Source organism: Polistes fuscatus, unplaced genomic scaffold (assembly GCF_010416935.1).
Source record: "Polistes fuscatus isolate 324 unplaced genomic scaffold, CU_Pfus_HIC Scaffold3, whole genome shotgun sequence".
In the NCBI taxonomy this organism is placed as follows: domain Eukaryota; kingdom Metazoa; phylum Arthropoda; class Insecta; order Hymenoptera; family Vespidae; genus Polistes; species Polistes fuscatus.
Window position 1 is genome coordinate 7,669,276 of NW_025113107.1, and position 17,239 is coordinate 7,686,514.

The 17,239-nt window shown below is 30.6% G+C and overlaps 1 protein-coding gene across 3 annotated transcripts in view; it reads right to left on the bottom strand.

Annotated features, from left to right (window-relative positions):
• Window positions 1–3,649: 3,649 nt before the first annotated feature.
• LOC122519624 overlaps window positions 3,650–17,239 on the bottom strand; it is a 41,216-nt gene continuing 27,626 nt past the window's right edge. The window contains exons 2-13 of one of the 3 annotated variants that reach the window (XM_043639210.1): window positions 13,006–13,069; window positions 10,376–10,629; window positions 9,289–9,352; window positions 8,567–8,662; window positions 8,255–8,355; window positions 8,015–8,146; window positions 7,717–7,890; window positions 5,670–7,616; window positions 5,434–5,584; window positions 5,224–5,346; window positions 4,694–5,095; window positions 3,650–4,173 (exon numbers count right to left, since the gene is read on the bottom strand). In XM_043639210.1, the coding sequence (XP_043495145.1) occupies window positions 4,130–4,173; window positions 4,694–5,095; window positions 5,224–5,346; window positions 5,434–5,584; window positions 5,670–7,616; window positions 7,717–7,890; window positions 8,015–8,146; window positions 8,255–8,355; window positions 8,567–8,662; window positions 9,289–9,352; window positions 10,376–10,629; window positions 13,006–13,069 (3,552 nt within the window). In that variant the 3' untranslated portion in view covers window positions 3,650–4,129. Of the gene's footprint in view, window positions 4,210–4,644; window positions 5,096–5,223; window positions 5,347–5,433; window positions 5,585–5,669; window positions 7,617–7,716; window positions 7,891–8,014; window positions 8,147–8,254; window positions 8,356–8,566; window positions 8,663–9,288; window positions 9,353–10,375; window positions 10,630–13,005; window positions 13,070–17,239 lie in introns of those variants that run through there. The other 2 variants (XM_043639209.1, XM_043639208.1) reach the window with 2 other exon arrangements.

Sequence of the window (17,239 nt, forward strand, 5' to 3'; positions counted from 1 at the left end):
TTATAATATATATAAGAACGCATTCGTTAATTGCATCTAACTTAAGAGCTATCTACAATTAACATTATATAGAAAATACAATAGTGACTTTCTTGTTGTTCAACAAACTCATTACATACAAATTGTTTCTTGTTTAATTGACTTTTCGAATACTGCAAATCGTGTGGAAATTTTGTCCCTCTTTTTTAATGAATCATTTTATCAGAGCGATAAATATTACCATAACACCAATAACTATGCACGTAGCATTATTTGAGTTAACATATATTTATAGAGAAAGAGAGTTATTTATTTATTTTATTTTTATTTATGATATTGTGTAATTACGTTCGTCAATGTGTATGTAACGATTTCAATGGTATATCGAAGTACCATCCAATACTTTTATTCTCGTCGAACGTCCAAATAATACTTTGGTAATTTTTTATTTATGATTCTATCAGTAAAACATGTTTGACCAATTATTTCCAATTGTTGCATGGCAAAAAATTCCAAGTCTAAAAAATCCGTATAATCTATTTTTATTAAAAAAAGATAGTAAATAATTACGACTATGCTTTAGTAAATGAAAATCTGACAATCGCAGATATCGAATAGTTCATTCAGGACACATATGCATTTACTCAGTATCGTATACAGTCTTCACAAAACATTTTGCCGAAAATTAAATATCCAGCATTATGAATACTAAACTATCTTATACGACTAAATGATCATTGTTCGAGAAGAAAAATTACAGGAGAGAAGATTAGTTTTTTTTTTTCATAGCAATTAGTCGGAACACTTGTTACAATGAGACATAGATAATGCTACTTTTTGAATAGTGAAATTTATGTGCACTGTCGTATACAAAATTCATTATAGTAATGATAATATTCATATCTTTAGATAAATTTTATAAGAACTGGGGGATGACGGATTCGATATATTTTTGACATAAATTATTTATATAAATGTAAACAGTTATACCAAATTTCGTAATTACAAATAAAACGTATCGTACGCATACACTGTTATATATGCGCGATTACAATTTATCATTATTTGATCATAGAAAATTGGGTGTGTAGGAATCATTTTATTGTAGATAATAAAAAAAATTTCTTGGCATTTTTATCCTTACGAAATTCTTTTCATGCAATGCTGAAATGGGAAAATAATAATACACTGTAGGGGGTAATTTGTATATCTATATGACATAAAATTTTCAAAAAGTAGTAATTGGACAGAATGGTCATGTATAGGTTTCATATTTACTTCAGGCAACTTTAATTAATTATCATTTCCCACAATGAATATTTGGTTAGTCCCATTTCATTGGTCTATCGGTTAAGACAAATTTCTTATGAGTTAGAAAATGAATTTTTTTTTCTTCCTTTTTTCAGTGAAATCTTCGTCTATGCTTTCTCTTGCTATAATCGTGTATATATCATATACATACAACGTTAGTTCGATATTTGAAAGACTAGTAGTATTATAATATATTTAAATGTTAATGTGTGTATTAATGCAATAGTTTATTGATGCAATGTCTGACCATGCAATTTGTTAAAAAATTAAATGTAAGTTTACCAGTCTTGGTATACAGAAGGACAAATGAAAATATATGTATTCAAATAAAACGTAGTCATTATTTTTACTAATGTGAACTTTTAGCATTCTAAGGTAAAGGTACATCCAAAGCACTAACAGACTTTGCATCAAAAAAAGAACGAACGTTTTATTAGATAAAATCGGCTAAGCATTGGTAAGAAGGTTTTTGTTTATTTTGAGGGGAAATGGATATTCTACTTATAGTACGTCAATGATTATAGCAATTATTAGTTTGATTAGTTGTTAATTCATAAAATGTTATTCTTCACTTAATGTTCAGTGATGTAATAGTATAGTTACTTTACTTTCAGAGAAGTCGAAGAATGGCAGGCTATAGCAGTACATGCAAAGAGAATTTCTAATTCTTCTTAGCGTCGTTTTTGCTTATTCATGATTGTATATAATAGGTAGATTTAATTATCGTTAATAAACTGAAATTTTTTAAAAATAATCTTACACGGACACGTAGATATATATATATATAAGGATAATTTAACTGTAAATTTCATCATGCTATGATTAAATATAAATTGTACTAAAAAATTTAATGCTTCTCAAAGGTTTTAATTTTACAAACATTTTCCACTTGTCCTATATATATGTAATACTTAATTCGCGTACTGCAGATTTAATATTGATAACATTTTTCTTTTTTTTGTTTTTTTGTTTTTATTGCTAAGAAATCATCAAAACAATTCATTCACTAATTAATTTCAAGATGAATCATACTCGTCGTACTATAATTTATACTTCCAATGTCTATCTATACTAACACATCTTTGAGATACTGTTTGTAATTACAATATAATGATAAGACTATGACAATGAGAATGATGAAATCAATGATGACAATATAGTATTAGTTTTATAACTAGTAATTACTATAATTCACTCTTAAACATTACTTTATACAATGTATACTACTACTTTTTCCAGCGGAATGTCTATCAACTTTTTTTACTCCTGGTATTTGGATGGTAAAAGGAAATAATTTTTCTTTCCCCTCTTTCCCCTACGGTTAAGTATATATCCCTATGAAAACCAGCTTAAATAGCTTTTTTTGTTTCATTTTGTTTTACGTTTACGTTAGATGCTACTATTCAATTATATAAGAAATCGGATGAACTTGCCTCTTTTATGTGATTATATTTTTAATATACACACACATACATTTATTAATAAGTGAACAAAAATGTATAACTTCGAATAGCAAATTCGAATCCACAAAAGATTTCTAGACGAAATCAATTGCAATCAATTTAAGGCTTGTTCGAAACAACCAACCGCAAATAATATTACTCCGGATTTTTAGCAGAATTATTTATTTTATAATAAAAAATTTAACTATAACTCTAATATATTATAATAATAATAATAATAATAATAATAATAATAATAATAATAATAATAATAATAATAATAATAATAATAATAATAATAATAATAAACGAAGATATCACGCTTCGCTTTTCTCAATCTAAATTCTTTCATTAAATCGTCTATTTCTATAGCGTCGAGAGAGTTTCTCTACCAGTCTTTTCTTCTTCTCCATATCTAGGCTTTTTTTATTTTTTATATTTTTTTATTTTTTTTTTTAATTATTATTATTTCATTATTATTATTATTAAAATCGTCATATTGAACCCTGTGTATGACTGTGTATAATTTGTTTTATTCTTTTTAAATTCTTAATAAACACATGAGCATATTTATTGTATCATATTTGACTTTAGCTGCGGGCACGCAATTGCGTACTAATGTAAGAGTTTCTTTTTTTTTTCTTCTTCTTTTACCAGATCACACAACTGTATTATTTAGCGGTATCTTAGCAAAATTTGGCGTATGGCACCAATTAATGTGACACGCACATTATTACGTTTCACGTTGTTTCTCTTAGTGAGAACATTTTATTTTATTTTATTTTGTTTTTTGCTTTTCTTCCATATAGGCGCAAGGAAGACTTCAATAATATTATTACTCGTATTCTCTCTCTGTTTTTTTTCCTTAGTCATTCTCATGATCGTATTTCTCTCTTTCTCTCTTTCTCCCTCCCTAATTCGATCATTATTTCATATTTTCAATGTTAAATCTTAACAATGCAAATATATAATACTTGAAACCGATAAATACGTTTTTACATGCTTTCGATTGATTTATATTGTTTTGTAGTAGAAAGAAACGTAAAATTACTACTATAATTTCAATACGATCATCATAATAACTTGAATTATCATCATCATCATCACGCAATGAAAATAGAATTCCATTAAAGCCTTGTTATTGTTTTTTACTGTTGTTGTTGCTGCTGTGTAACAACTAATGTCAATATTTTGGCTGAGTGTTTATAGAACTTGCACTTGTTCATGTTTAACACGTCATGGGTTAGAAGAATATACTTGCTTCATATCCGATCATTCAATTCAAGAACCAAGTGTCACCAGTGGAGTGCTGGTACTTCAGAGAAAGAGTTGCATTGTGTTGGTCGACCGATGTTGACGACGTTGTTGGTACCATCGGTGGATTCTTCTCTTTCTATCTAAAACCTCCACAAGCTGGATCTTCGGACTCCTGATGCTGATCCTGTCATACATAGATAGCGATTCCGTCAGATCCAACCTACGATGGATTTCCTATTCTTACGAAAGTGCATTATCAGTCGTGGGGGTCTTATTAATAACAATCATAATAATAAATAAATAATAATGATAATGATATAATGATAATTAATGTTAACAATAAAAATTAATAATGACAATAATAATAATAATAATAATAATAATAATAATAATAATAATTATAATAATAACAACGAGAATATAATTTTAACGGTTAGCTGTTAATGGTCTAACCATTATATTTTTTTTAATAATAATAAATAATTAAAAAAATATTATTTCACGAAAGATAAAGTAAATAAAAGAAACAAAATTAAATAATAAACAAAAGAGTATTATTTCGAAATATATAGTATCTTAGAAAATAATTGTAAAACGCGTATAGGGACTTGTACTATAAATTTCTCCTTTCTCTCCCTCTTTCCCTCTCTCTTTCTTTCTATTTCCTTTTTATATTTTTTGTTTCTATCTATGGTTGTACCGACCAGCATGAGAAGCGGCCACCATATCTAGGGGCAGTGAACCTCGCCGTTTAACGAGTGGTTCAGGAACAGAATCTCTCTTTCCAAGTTCTCTTTTCCATTTATGGGACGTTCCGATGTCATTTCCTTCGACGATACTTCCTGCGAACATCTCTGGTCCGCCGCTACTTCTTCTCTTTAATTTCTTCCGGTTACGAGATTTTCCATTGACGTTACCATTCTTACTAAATAATTCCCGTCGTAACTCAGACATATCCGCTGGTATTGAACCTCTCCTAGGTGATGGCATACCAGGACCAGGTGCAGTAATATCAAATACTTTGTTTGTTCCATTATTGTTACTACTTTCTGTATTATTGTTATTGTTATTGTTATTATTTATCAATGGACAATTTTCTCTTTCATCTGAAATATATAAAAAGAAACAGAAAAAGAAAATTAATTGTAATTAAAATGCATACATATAGATGCATATATGCGCACATATATATAAAAGTTATCAGAGAATAGATTTTTTGTTAAAAAATACACACTAGATAAGGAAAACACATTTCCAAGAATATTTTTCAGTGCAGCTTCCTGCGGAAGACTAGCTCTTCTGGGTGCGGGAAGATTTTCTTCTCGTGGTCCCAATGCTAAACGATTGAATCCTGCTTCTAAATATAATATAAAATTATCTGTCAAAATATATAATCCAAGTTTTCATATTGTATTTTTATTATATATGTATTTGAAAATAATACTTGTTGAACTATCTTGATGCCTAGTAATGTCGGTTGGTACAGAACCACGTCTGCAACTATGATCTACTTTTGGCTGCACAGAAGTTATTGTAAAATCATCTAATCTCGATAATAACGCTACTGGTGCTGAACCACGTCTCTTTTCCAACCCCTAAACATGTTACATATAATAACAATCGTTGATTATTTTCTTTTTTTTTTAACAGATTTTTAATGAATCCAATGAACAAATTTACCTGACTATTTTTCCGCGATAAAGCGATATTTTTGCTAGATTCTTCGACGCTTCGTGGATCAACATTCTCTTTCATTTGCACATCGAAATTTAGCTTGGCAATTTTGAAAACTCTTTCTCTCACATAATCAGAATCCTTTCTGTTAATTAGGGTTACTACACTTTCACCGATAGTGGAATCACCGATATTTTTTTTTGGTTCAATACCACTATCGCTCGAAGAGGATACACTTTGAACCCGTGGAGGGGAGTCGGGTGGGCTGCCGATGAAAAATTTGTGAGTAGGAAGCTCAGAAGACACAGGTATCGTAGTGAATCGTCTACCGGTATTATCAGTCAATGGTTTAGGTTCGGTTACGGGTGTTGAATATCTACGTAATTCCGAATCCGTGTTCTTAATTTGAATATTATGATGATGAACTAAGGTATGTTGTTCGGATATTTTATTAGCCAAAATATTACGTATTTCTTCGGAAGGTAATTTCGTCGTACTAGGCTTAATCTCCAAGTTGGATTCTATCTTTTGCATATTACTAGTCGAATCCTTATTGCTGTGCGAGCCAGTTAATGAAGCATAAAACACTTCCGTGGAGTCAATTTCTTGAGCCGAGGCTGGTCGTTTGTGTCGCGTTTGTTTAGTCGCGTTTAAATCGTCGTTACGAGCAACTTGCATCGAATGTCGTCGCGGATGTTCAGCGCTAAGACCAGATTCGAGTTTTTGCCGATTTATTTCCGTAAACACGGACGGCCTCTTTCTGTTCGATATATCCGTGGAAAGAGATTCCTTCGATGACTTAACGCCGTTCGCTTTTTTCAGGGAAATTAAATCCGCGTCGAGTACGGGTGGTGTACCGCAACGACCACCGGAACAAGATTTATCTTTGGTTGGACTCGAAGAAGAACTGGAAATACTATCGGTCTCCATTAGAACCTGAGTGTAACATTGTGACAATTCAGCCGTGGCCGACATATATCTCATTCTCGCGTATGGTTGTAACGGTGGGAAAGTTTGTTGCCTTGTCAATTGTTTAGTTTGCGTACCACCACCAACACCGCCAACACTACTAACTTTCTGATTGTCCGACTGAAGGACCGTACTTAATCTCGATGCTTCGCTACTGTTTGTTATACTGGCTATACTGGGTTCGGGTAAAAGATTTTCCGCGCTGACTGGTCTCTCCGTAACAGTTGATTTCTCCGACGTTTCACCGGTAATACTATTTTTAGACGATAACAATGACAACGTACTCGGGTCCAAAAGATGTAGATCCTTCAATTTGATCGAATGATTCTTTGATTTATTACCGCGTTCGTTCGGGAAACTATCCCTCCTATCTGAATTTTGAATCGATAAGGATAACGGCTTTGATACGCTGAGAGGTACAGAATGACGTCTATCAACTCGACCAAATATAGCTTTTCCTGGTAAACTGGGCCTTCGAGCACCTTGTATGTATGCCGTTGGAATCAATAAATCTATGCTTCCTGAATCATCTTCGGCAGTTAGTTCCTCCCCAGAACTAATAATATCGACCTCTTCCAACTCCGAAATTTCAGTCTCCGTATCCTCAGCAGTTTCTTGAGCGATAAGGTTTTCCCATTTTTTTTGATTACTACGTAGATATTCCATCAAAGAAACGCTGAGACCATCGCCAAGAAAACGATGCCATTCCTCGTACAAAGGGGTTACGACGAACTTGAAAAATCCAACTTGAATCTTTGGAATACTTGTCGAGTGCCGATCGCACAAGGGTGTTACCGGTAAATTTAAACGACGCTCGTAATCACCTTGCCGAAAGAATTCTTCGCAAACTTTATAGGACCATTTCCTTGATATATCCCAGGGCCTACAGGGATTCGATATATCCGCACATTTTAATGCTATCTGCAATATAAAATGACGATTATCCGATTTCCTCATATCCAATGTGTTTTCATCCAGGTAATGCTGAAAAAAGTAAAACAAATACGAAACACAGTTAAACATATAATTTATCATCCACTTTCTTGATATTTCATGATAAATGACATAGAACAAATCAATTTACCCTAAAACGTGTAAGAAATTCCTGTTGTCTTGTGATATCCGTAGCCAAAATCAACGAACTGATATGACTTTGAAGTTCCGATCTTATGTTAACTGGTAATTGATCGGATACACCGCTTTCTATAAGACATCCGATGGCTGACCTCCAGTGATGATTCTCCAGAACCGACGTATTCTGAAGACAATGAGCGAAGATTTCACGTATATTGTGGAATACACTGGATATTCTGGAACGACGAATCGTCGAAATTCGTTTTATACATTTGATATTTCTCCATATCATGGAGAGTTATTTTCACCTGATATAATGCAGCCAGATGATTGCTCGTTGCTACAAGAAACGGTTGATTGACACCAGGGTGATCCAAATCGTGTGTTACCGCAGCTATCAAAGAAGCCATAACTTCTAAATGGGTTAAGTGCGCTTTGATCTGCAATTCCATGCCATAAATCAATTTAATCGTCAAGAATAAAAAAAAACTTAATAAAAAAGATTCCAACAAAATTTTGTTTAAGAGGATCATTACTCGAACACTCACTTTTTCTTCTTGGAGGAAACAATGCATGGCCTGAGTCACATCCGTAGCGTGTATACTGTTGTGGTAAGGATTTGTACTGTGATAACCCTCTTCGATAAAAGCTTCAATTGCAAAATCGCAAGATAAGATCAGAATGTTTTTTTTCATTATTTAATTATTTCGCAATAAACAGAATGTTTCGTAATTGCAACAAGCGTACAAACGAACAATGAATGATACTACGACTGTTAATTTTGTTCACGTAGAATCAATCCTTGGAACCTTGTATCTGGATCAGTTACAGAACATTCCGTAGATTAATTTAATTCTTACCGAAGAGTTTCCATACCGTGACGACGTCTAAATGAAAATATTCGAGAAGCCCGTACCAATGAAAGAGATGAACGCATAATACTGGCAGAGAACGTCCTGAAAAATCAAATCCATCGTATAACCGTATATTACAAATATATGTAAAATCAAAGAATATTGTCTAAAAACTCTATATATAGATCATGCTTTTACTAAAATTAGATTTGACATTATAATATATAACAACTACAAGAATAGAATGGAAGATCGATCTTAGTATAAGAAATGATTTCTATTCTTTGAGATTTCCATTAACAAGATATTTGATATGATACGTTATAAATACATTTCTAAATATCAAAGGTCGGGAATCTTCGTTTTAAAAAAAAGGATGGCTATCACGAGTAACAAAATTTTACCTTTAATTTTGATTTTATTCAAAAGAAAATTCCCAAGCTTAAATTATATACTCGATAAATATTTATTTTAAATTCATATTATTATTTCTCTTTAGAAATAAAATTCTCTATTTATCGTATTCACGTTTATATAAATTTCCTCCCATTTTCTTTCCGAAGAGTATTTTTCTTTTATTTTCTTTTTTTTTTAATAAACGAATAGATTGTTACCGACCTATGAATAATTGTTATAATATATTAAGTTTATAAAATTTTCTACACATAATATAATAACGTTCGAAGGAAAATTATATGAAGAAAAAGCAATTTTCGCCTGTCACTCACCACCCGTCACTGTTTCCAACGTGAAAGCGTTAAATCGCCAGTTTCCTGCTTTTTGCAAAATACACTGTAAGAAATAACGGAGAAACAAAAAAATAGAAAGAGTTAGAGCTTGAACAAAGAAGATAAGAGATGTGATAATAGCATTAATTAATAAAGAAAATAGTAGATAGGAGAATTATTAAAATACACGAACGGATGAAAGAGAAGTAGATGGTTAGGGATGAGGTTGGGTGGGGTTGGTTGAGGTGGGAGGAGACAAGGGAGGTTGCCTCTTAAGGGTTGTTTTGCACGCTTATAACGATGTGTATAAAAAGTATTCGCGATAATATCGCGAAATTAATTTTTTTTCCATCCTTCTAAGCGATTAATAAATAATTAATACAATTTCTGCGTGAGAAAATAGCATGCGTCTGAAATAAGTAACGAGAATTGGTTGTTATTTAGTTATCTCGAATGAATATTCGGTAAGATGAAATTTAACGCGATATGTTGCCGATAGTGGAGAGTATTGTTCGCCATAATGTAATTAAATTTACGTATTACACGCACACACACACACATTTACATATCTCGCTTCACTAATCGGACTACACATAGATCTACTATTTTATTAATTAAAGACATTTAATAGAATAAAATTTTCTGCCCGAGGTAAAATGTGTATACGTGTGTTTCGAAGTGTAAATATACATGCACGCGTATGATGAACACGCATGCACACACACGGTTATAAATAATTATTATCGCTTTGTCTCGTTTCTTTCTATGTTAACAAGGTGTAAAAAAAAAAAGAAGAAGACAAAAAAAAAGACAAAAGTTGAAAATAAATTAAAGGAAAAGAGAGAAAAAAAAGATAAAAAATAAAAATAAATCTATTTACTACCGTGTTGCATTTAACGAGCATCTCGAGAAGCGATTTTAACCCGAGTGCTGTGTATGCGTGTGTGTGTATATGTGCAACGGATGGAAAAGTTTGCTTGCGTGATGAGAAAAAATGAGAGATAGAGATATAGAAAGAGAAAGGAAGAGAGAGAGAGAGAGAGAGAGAGAGAGAGAGAGAAAATGATAAATAATATTCGTATCTCACCTGAACTAGACCATGAAAAATGTCATCCAATATAGCTGGTTCCTGATTAAGAGATCTTGTGAGTAACCTTTTACGTCTTCTTTTATGCATAGTTAAAAATCTGCCGGTACGTTTTATCCTGGATCGTGTAATGTCCAAGCTCTCCAATAGGATTCGGTCGACGTCCGATAAACGTCTCGTGCATGCTGCTTCCGGTTCCTCTGGTTGCAACTTGACGTCATCCGTTGATTCGTTTGATGGTATTGCGGCATCTTCTGTTCTCGATTGAATAAAAACAGTCACTATATTATTCACATTTGTCATTATTTTTTAATTTTTTTAATTAGCATAATGGTGTAACGCGAATGTTATAATTTTAACCTATGTTATAATGAACAAAATTTAATTATAATTGTAAAATAATAATAGGGTTATTTAAAAGTAATTAGACACATCTATTAAAAAAGTGATCCACCATTGTAAAGAATAAGATGGTGACCCATTTGATGGACATTATTTAAAAAAAAAATTAATTAAATTATCATTTCAAAGAAATTATACCTATTGTTTATAACGTAATAAATGTTAACCTTTAATACGTATAAACGAATTATTATCTGTTTTAATAATTTAGCGATTTTTGGATCATCTTTTTTTTATTTGCGAATAATTGCATAAATAATATATAATATCGTTAACACATAATATTTGTAATTACAACAAAATTATCTAATGTTATATTGTATAGTAGTATATATATATTATATAAAAAAAAACATACTACACACGCACATAAAAAATCACTATAAATAAAAAAAAAAACAATGGCTAATAAAGTCAAGGCCATAAAAGCTTAAAGCATCCTTCAACCTACGCGTGTCATTTGTCAACAATTGATCAAACGTGAATCGCAGTAAGCCACTGTTGTATGCAATAGTGCAACCCACGCACAGATAAATAATATGCTTAAACGATTATTATTACTATGCTTATTATCATCTTTATCCAGAATTTATCCTTATCGATAACACTCGTTAAAACCTGTAGTGCTTCTTTTTTTTCCATCATTCTTTTTCATTTGTATTCTTATCTTTTGAAAATATTTATCTAACAAATATAATATTTACGAGATATACCGACACGAGATATATTTTATTTTCAATCTACGATTTATTCTCGTGTGCACGAATGTGATGATATTCTCTACGTAAATCGTAAAGTCTTTCACTATTTCTCTTTCTCACCAACTCTCTCTCTCTCTCTCTCTCTCTTTCTCTGTTTCTCTTGGGTCGTTGAATCTGTCTGCAATCTGAGAGATTTTCAGAATAGACGTGCGGTTTGTAATTTTAGCGAAGCGTGTCTATTTCAACGCGGTCTGGTTAACTTTGTCGGCAAGTAAACGAGATTAAAGGTGTTCCAAAACAACAACTTTTTTGTTAATACATACAAAGTCGAATATAAAAAAAAAAGAGAAAAAGTAACAACAGAGAAGAATTTAAATTTCGATTGGAAAATATTTAAATTTATTATCAATTAAAAATCGTAATTCAATCTATATCAAATTCGTAATAAATTGCAATCATATATTTCATTATTATTATTATTATTATTAGTATTATTTTAATATAATTAAATTTTGATATATGAGACTATGTTTTTAAATTGTTAATTTAATTTGTTTGAGTCTAAAAAAAGAATAGAAAAAGAGAGAAAATATGAGTTATTTTTAAGATTAAAAACAAAAAGAACATGTCAAGATACATGTCAAGGATGTTACGTTAAGTTATATAGGCATACAGATACATGTACACATTCTTGTATTAGTCCCAGTCGCGATCCATTGTGTTGCAGTTAATTGCAACATGACGTTAAAAGGTCCTAAGCGTTCGTTCTATGCGAGTTATCTTATTTATAGATCTCATTACATAATTTAAAATGCACTTGCAACCACCGGGGCCGATGCGCTTTCATCTTCTATTATGAGTGTTTAATATTCACAATTATAATCGTACGAGTGTTATTAAAGATTTTAACTTTTTTAATTAATCAACCTACATAGATTATTTTTTCATTGCTCATATTCATTAATATGCGATTGCAGAAATATTTAATAATTATAAAATTGAAATAGTAATTAATATTATATTTGGAATTTTCATTGACGCCTAATGAACTTTTTTAAAATAAACATTAATTATATTAACTGTCTAATAAATTATGTTATTTATTAAATTCTAGAATATGAAATATATTTTTCAGAAAAATACTCTCGGTGAATATAACATTTATCAGCGCGTGTAAGAAAATATTTTCTTTTTTTATACAAGGTGGATGAAAAATCTCGAATAAAAAACAATCCATTACTTCTCATAATATAAATAAAATTACGTTTTTCTTATAACAAAATGTTTTCGATTGATGCGAGACAAAATAGAAATGAATTTCAAATGTTGAATAATTTGAAAATTTGTTTCTCCGTAGAAAAATGTAGAAACATTCTAACAAGGAAATATTTAATAGTTTCAAAATTGATAATGGATTTGGGAATATCTCTCTGATTGATTTTTATTGTATCTATTTACTATCGTTATTCGATTTAGACACTGTAAAATGTACACTGCATATAACATAAAGTGTTGAATTTTACTCACCGCTGATTCGCACATACACTCCATTTTGTTCCTCGCTATTCACCGTTATTTCGGCAGACCGCCTCTGAAAGAAAAATACAAAAGAAGTTCATTCGATATGAGTTTTTATCAAGGATATCATCTGCAATCAAGTTTAGCGACCGCAAAGAAGGACGCTAACGTTGCAATATCGATGAATCCACATAGATATAACGATTACTTTCCAATATATATATATATATATATATATATATATATGTATGTATAAGTTAGAAAAGGAAGGTTACATAATATATTACGCGTTAGGTTTGTTAGGTTTATCCCTCAAATATATATATATTTATACATATGTTTTACCTATCCAACCCTATCGAAGAAACCCATTCAAAATCTAGGACGCAATATTGCAATATATAAAAATAAAATTGAAATTTATCCGCGGTAAGTTGCACCAATGTGATATTTATAATTGTATATAACATAATAAAAATAATTGATTCAAGCAAGGATCCTAAATGATCGTTTCGAACTAAACCAATTAAAACTATCTGATGTAAGAAGATTAATAAATATCAAACAATCTTTCTTCCTAACGTACATTAAATTGTATGAAACAATGTGATCGTATAAAATTGTTTAGATGTAAACGTTAAAACAATTAGATAAATTCAACAGTGAAATAAAGAGAAAAATTAAAAGAAAAAATATATATAGAAGAAATAAAAAAAAAAAAGGCTTCTTCTTTCCTTTTTTCTTTAAAAGGCTTAAGGCAAATGACGAATGGAAGTAAAAGCAAGAAAAAGAGTGAAAATCTTTCTGGCAATGTAGAGAAACCGACTGGAACTCGTTGGCAGGCTTTTCAAGCCACCAACGCCGGCCGATTGCCAATTGCAAAATGGGCCGACCTGAATTCGTATTCATCTCGAGGTCCCTCGATACTGTTTTGCCGTTGGAACATGATCATCGTCGACGTACCAATGACGAAAAAGGATGGATGTTCAAGATTTCACACAGTTAACGACTACACGTGATATCTATGCCAATTCCAATTCGATTGGTAAGATTGATAGATTTAAAAGTATGTTCCTGTCGTCGGTCATTTTTTATGTTCTACTTTTTTTTCTCTCCCCCATTTTAATTATTATTTATCTAATTACAATTATTATCATATTTATTTATTATATTAATCCATTATACTCGAGAGGTTGCTTTTTGTCCCCACTCGATTTAATTAACACGATAATTCAAACGATAACGGTGTTTATTTAGGTTTTATTTGGGTAATATCGTTTTATAAAAGTCAACTTCAAAAAGTATAAAGATGTTAATATATATAAAGTATAGAAAATATTAAAATATATATTTTATATTGTGTGTGTGTGCTAAATCATTTCAAATCAGAAATTCATCAAATTATCTCGAGTGCAAAAACGGGTTAATATATTAATTTAATTATTAATTTAATTATTATAATTATATTGTTTTTAATCGTTAGCAAAAATTCGTGTTTGATACTATGATTTTCTTTTTTAATAAACAAAATTTCCTTAAAATCTCCACAAACTTTCTGGACAATTCAATATTATTTATCATCATCATCATCATCATCATCATTACAATATTATTATTGTTATTGTTGTAATTATTGAACAGGTCGTTATAAGACTATTAATTCTAGTTTTCCATCCTATTCTTATCCGTTTATTCCTTTTAGCTGAAACCATTTCTATCTTAGACCTTTCTTATCTCCTATTACCTTCTCTTTATTTCTGCACACCCTTTTTCCGACTTCCCCATAAACCCTTAACAAACAGCACCATTTCCTTCATTCTCCTTTTGTCCGAAAACCAAAGAGAAATGTTCTAACTATCGACCAAACGATACTATTCCAATATTTACCGTTCAACTGTATTTTACGAACACGACGAAATAAATCATGGATGGTAACATATAAATTCTTGAATTATTTATTTGTAGTCTAGAATGAACGAGCTCCTATCGATTCTTGGTTATTTCTGAACTTAACGCGTAATATTTTTTTTTAATTTTATTTCGTTATATAGATTAAGAAAGACAGAAGAAAAGTGGAGTAGAAAATTGTAGAACGCTGTCAATCGTGAAATTATTTTTAACAAAGTGTACAATAGAACATTTCAATGTAATCAAATATATAATCAACATTTGATATAAATTAATATAATATTAAAGATTCAAAGAGATCATTTTTGGATATTATTTCGCTTTCATAATTATTGGAACATATATAATTTGCCTATTTTTATTTTTCTTGGACTGTTGTGTTCTATCTCTTTAAAAATAATTTATATATATATATAATCTTATATTATAGCTATCTGGAAATCTTGATCTTATTCTTCTCTCAAATAGAAATACCTGACCCGATTGAAACTATTTTTCAAGTATCGACCTAATACCTCAATCAAAGTAGTATATATCTTTCCGTTTTATGTATTCCTTTGAGAGTATCTTTCTCATTTCTTTCTATTTTTTATTTTCTCTTTTTATTATAACAAACGTCGCTCGAAAAGAAAAAAGAAGAAAAGAAAAGAAGAGGAATGGAAAAAAAGGATAAGAGAAAAGAAAAATCTCGTTGAACTCATCTGAAGGACATCACGTATTTGGCTCCGATTCCGAGCTCGTTTAATTGTGTTTGAGAACAAAAATCCGATTCTACTTTTACTGACAATGAGTCAGTCGACATCCTATTGAATTTCACGAGTTCTTAAACCGGTGAATAATGTTGGTACGTATGTAAGTATAAATATACATGTATATATATGTATATATGGATGTATGCATGCATTAATTCAATTAATAAACTATGTGATTTCTCTTCAACTTTTATTCATCCCCATAAAGACAGGTATAGTGAAACCTCCAATATCCGACTATTCAGTATTAGAACGTTCTACTATTCGCATATTCCATTATCGAAATGTTCTATTTATCTGTACACTGTCTATATACACTTTCCTATTCGTGTCATTATATATAATATATCTATATACTATCGAAACAAACGACACATATATGACAACATAATAAACATAATAAATAATAAAATATATAAAAGCTATTTGTTTGTGTGCTCTGTTAAAAAAGAAAAGAAAATAAAAAAAAAAAACAAGCCTTGCGTTGCAGTCGGTGCAACATAATCTCTCTCATATGCGCATTTTACACGTGCATTATAAAAGAAATGTTTTGTAATTTTTCGTTTAAACTCGCATATCTGCCTTTCTTACATTTAAATTTACCACCCCGATACGCGTACGAAAAAAAAAAATAATAATAAAGTGAAATAAATAATTCCGTTGTTTTTAATGTTTCAAATGTTTTGTTTATGATCTGTAACAAAAAAAAATATAAAATAAAATAACATAAGGCTTATGTTATATAGTTGGTGCAACATAATCTCTCTCATGCGCATTTGCTCGTTTCTAGAGACACGTACACACACATATACTTGAATATATGTATCCCTGATCGTAGTAATATTAGCCACGACGGGTTTAGTCAAGGATACAACGGTAGTTAGTGTACTGGATACTGCCTGCGCAAAAGCAGTAACGTTAAATTCTTTCCTGTTTGTTTACTCGCAACTCATTCGCAAAGGCGCATATCGTTAGGGTTACGGTTAAACAATGTTATATATGTTTTATATATATATACACATGTATATAAGATACATCGAAAACTCCTCTCTTCTGGTTGGTTCGCGGCCAACCTCCGAAAGATCATTAAGATGATTGGCACGACTATAAGCGGCTTGTAAACGATATTTTCGCAAACGATGGAAGAAGAATCGATGTTAAAACGATAGAACTAACACGGAGGAGTATCGCGTGTGCAACCGGTATATTATGTTATTTCTTTATTATTATGTATATATATGTAGAAACGAAAATAAAAAAAAAAGGTATAGATATTAATTAACCTAAGTGGTGTTGATCTTTAACGTTACATATTAGTTTATACCTATAAGAAACGTTTTATTTATCGGAATGCTAATCTCGCCAACTTGTTCGATCTTTTATTTTATCGTTTTATCGTTTGATTTTCTCATGGACATTTATTCGATCGAAGATTTTTCGTTTGATATCCTTATTATTGCCTATTTTAATCGATCATTGTTAAAACCAAAATATAATTTGCATCTAAAAAAAATAAATAATTCTGCATCTTCTTCTTGTTTTTTTTTTTCTTTTTCTTTTCTTCTCGATACGATTTCATCGAT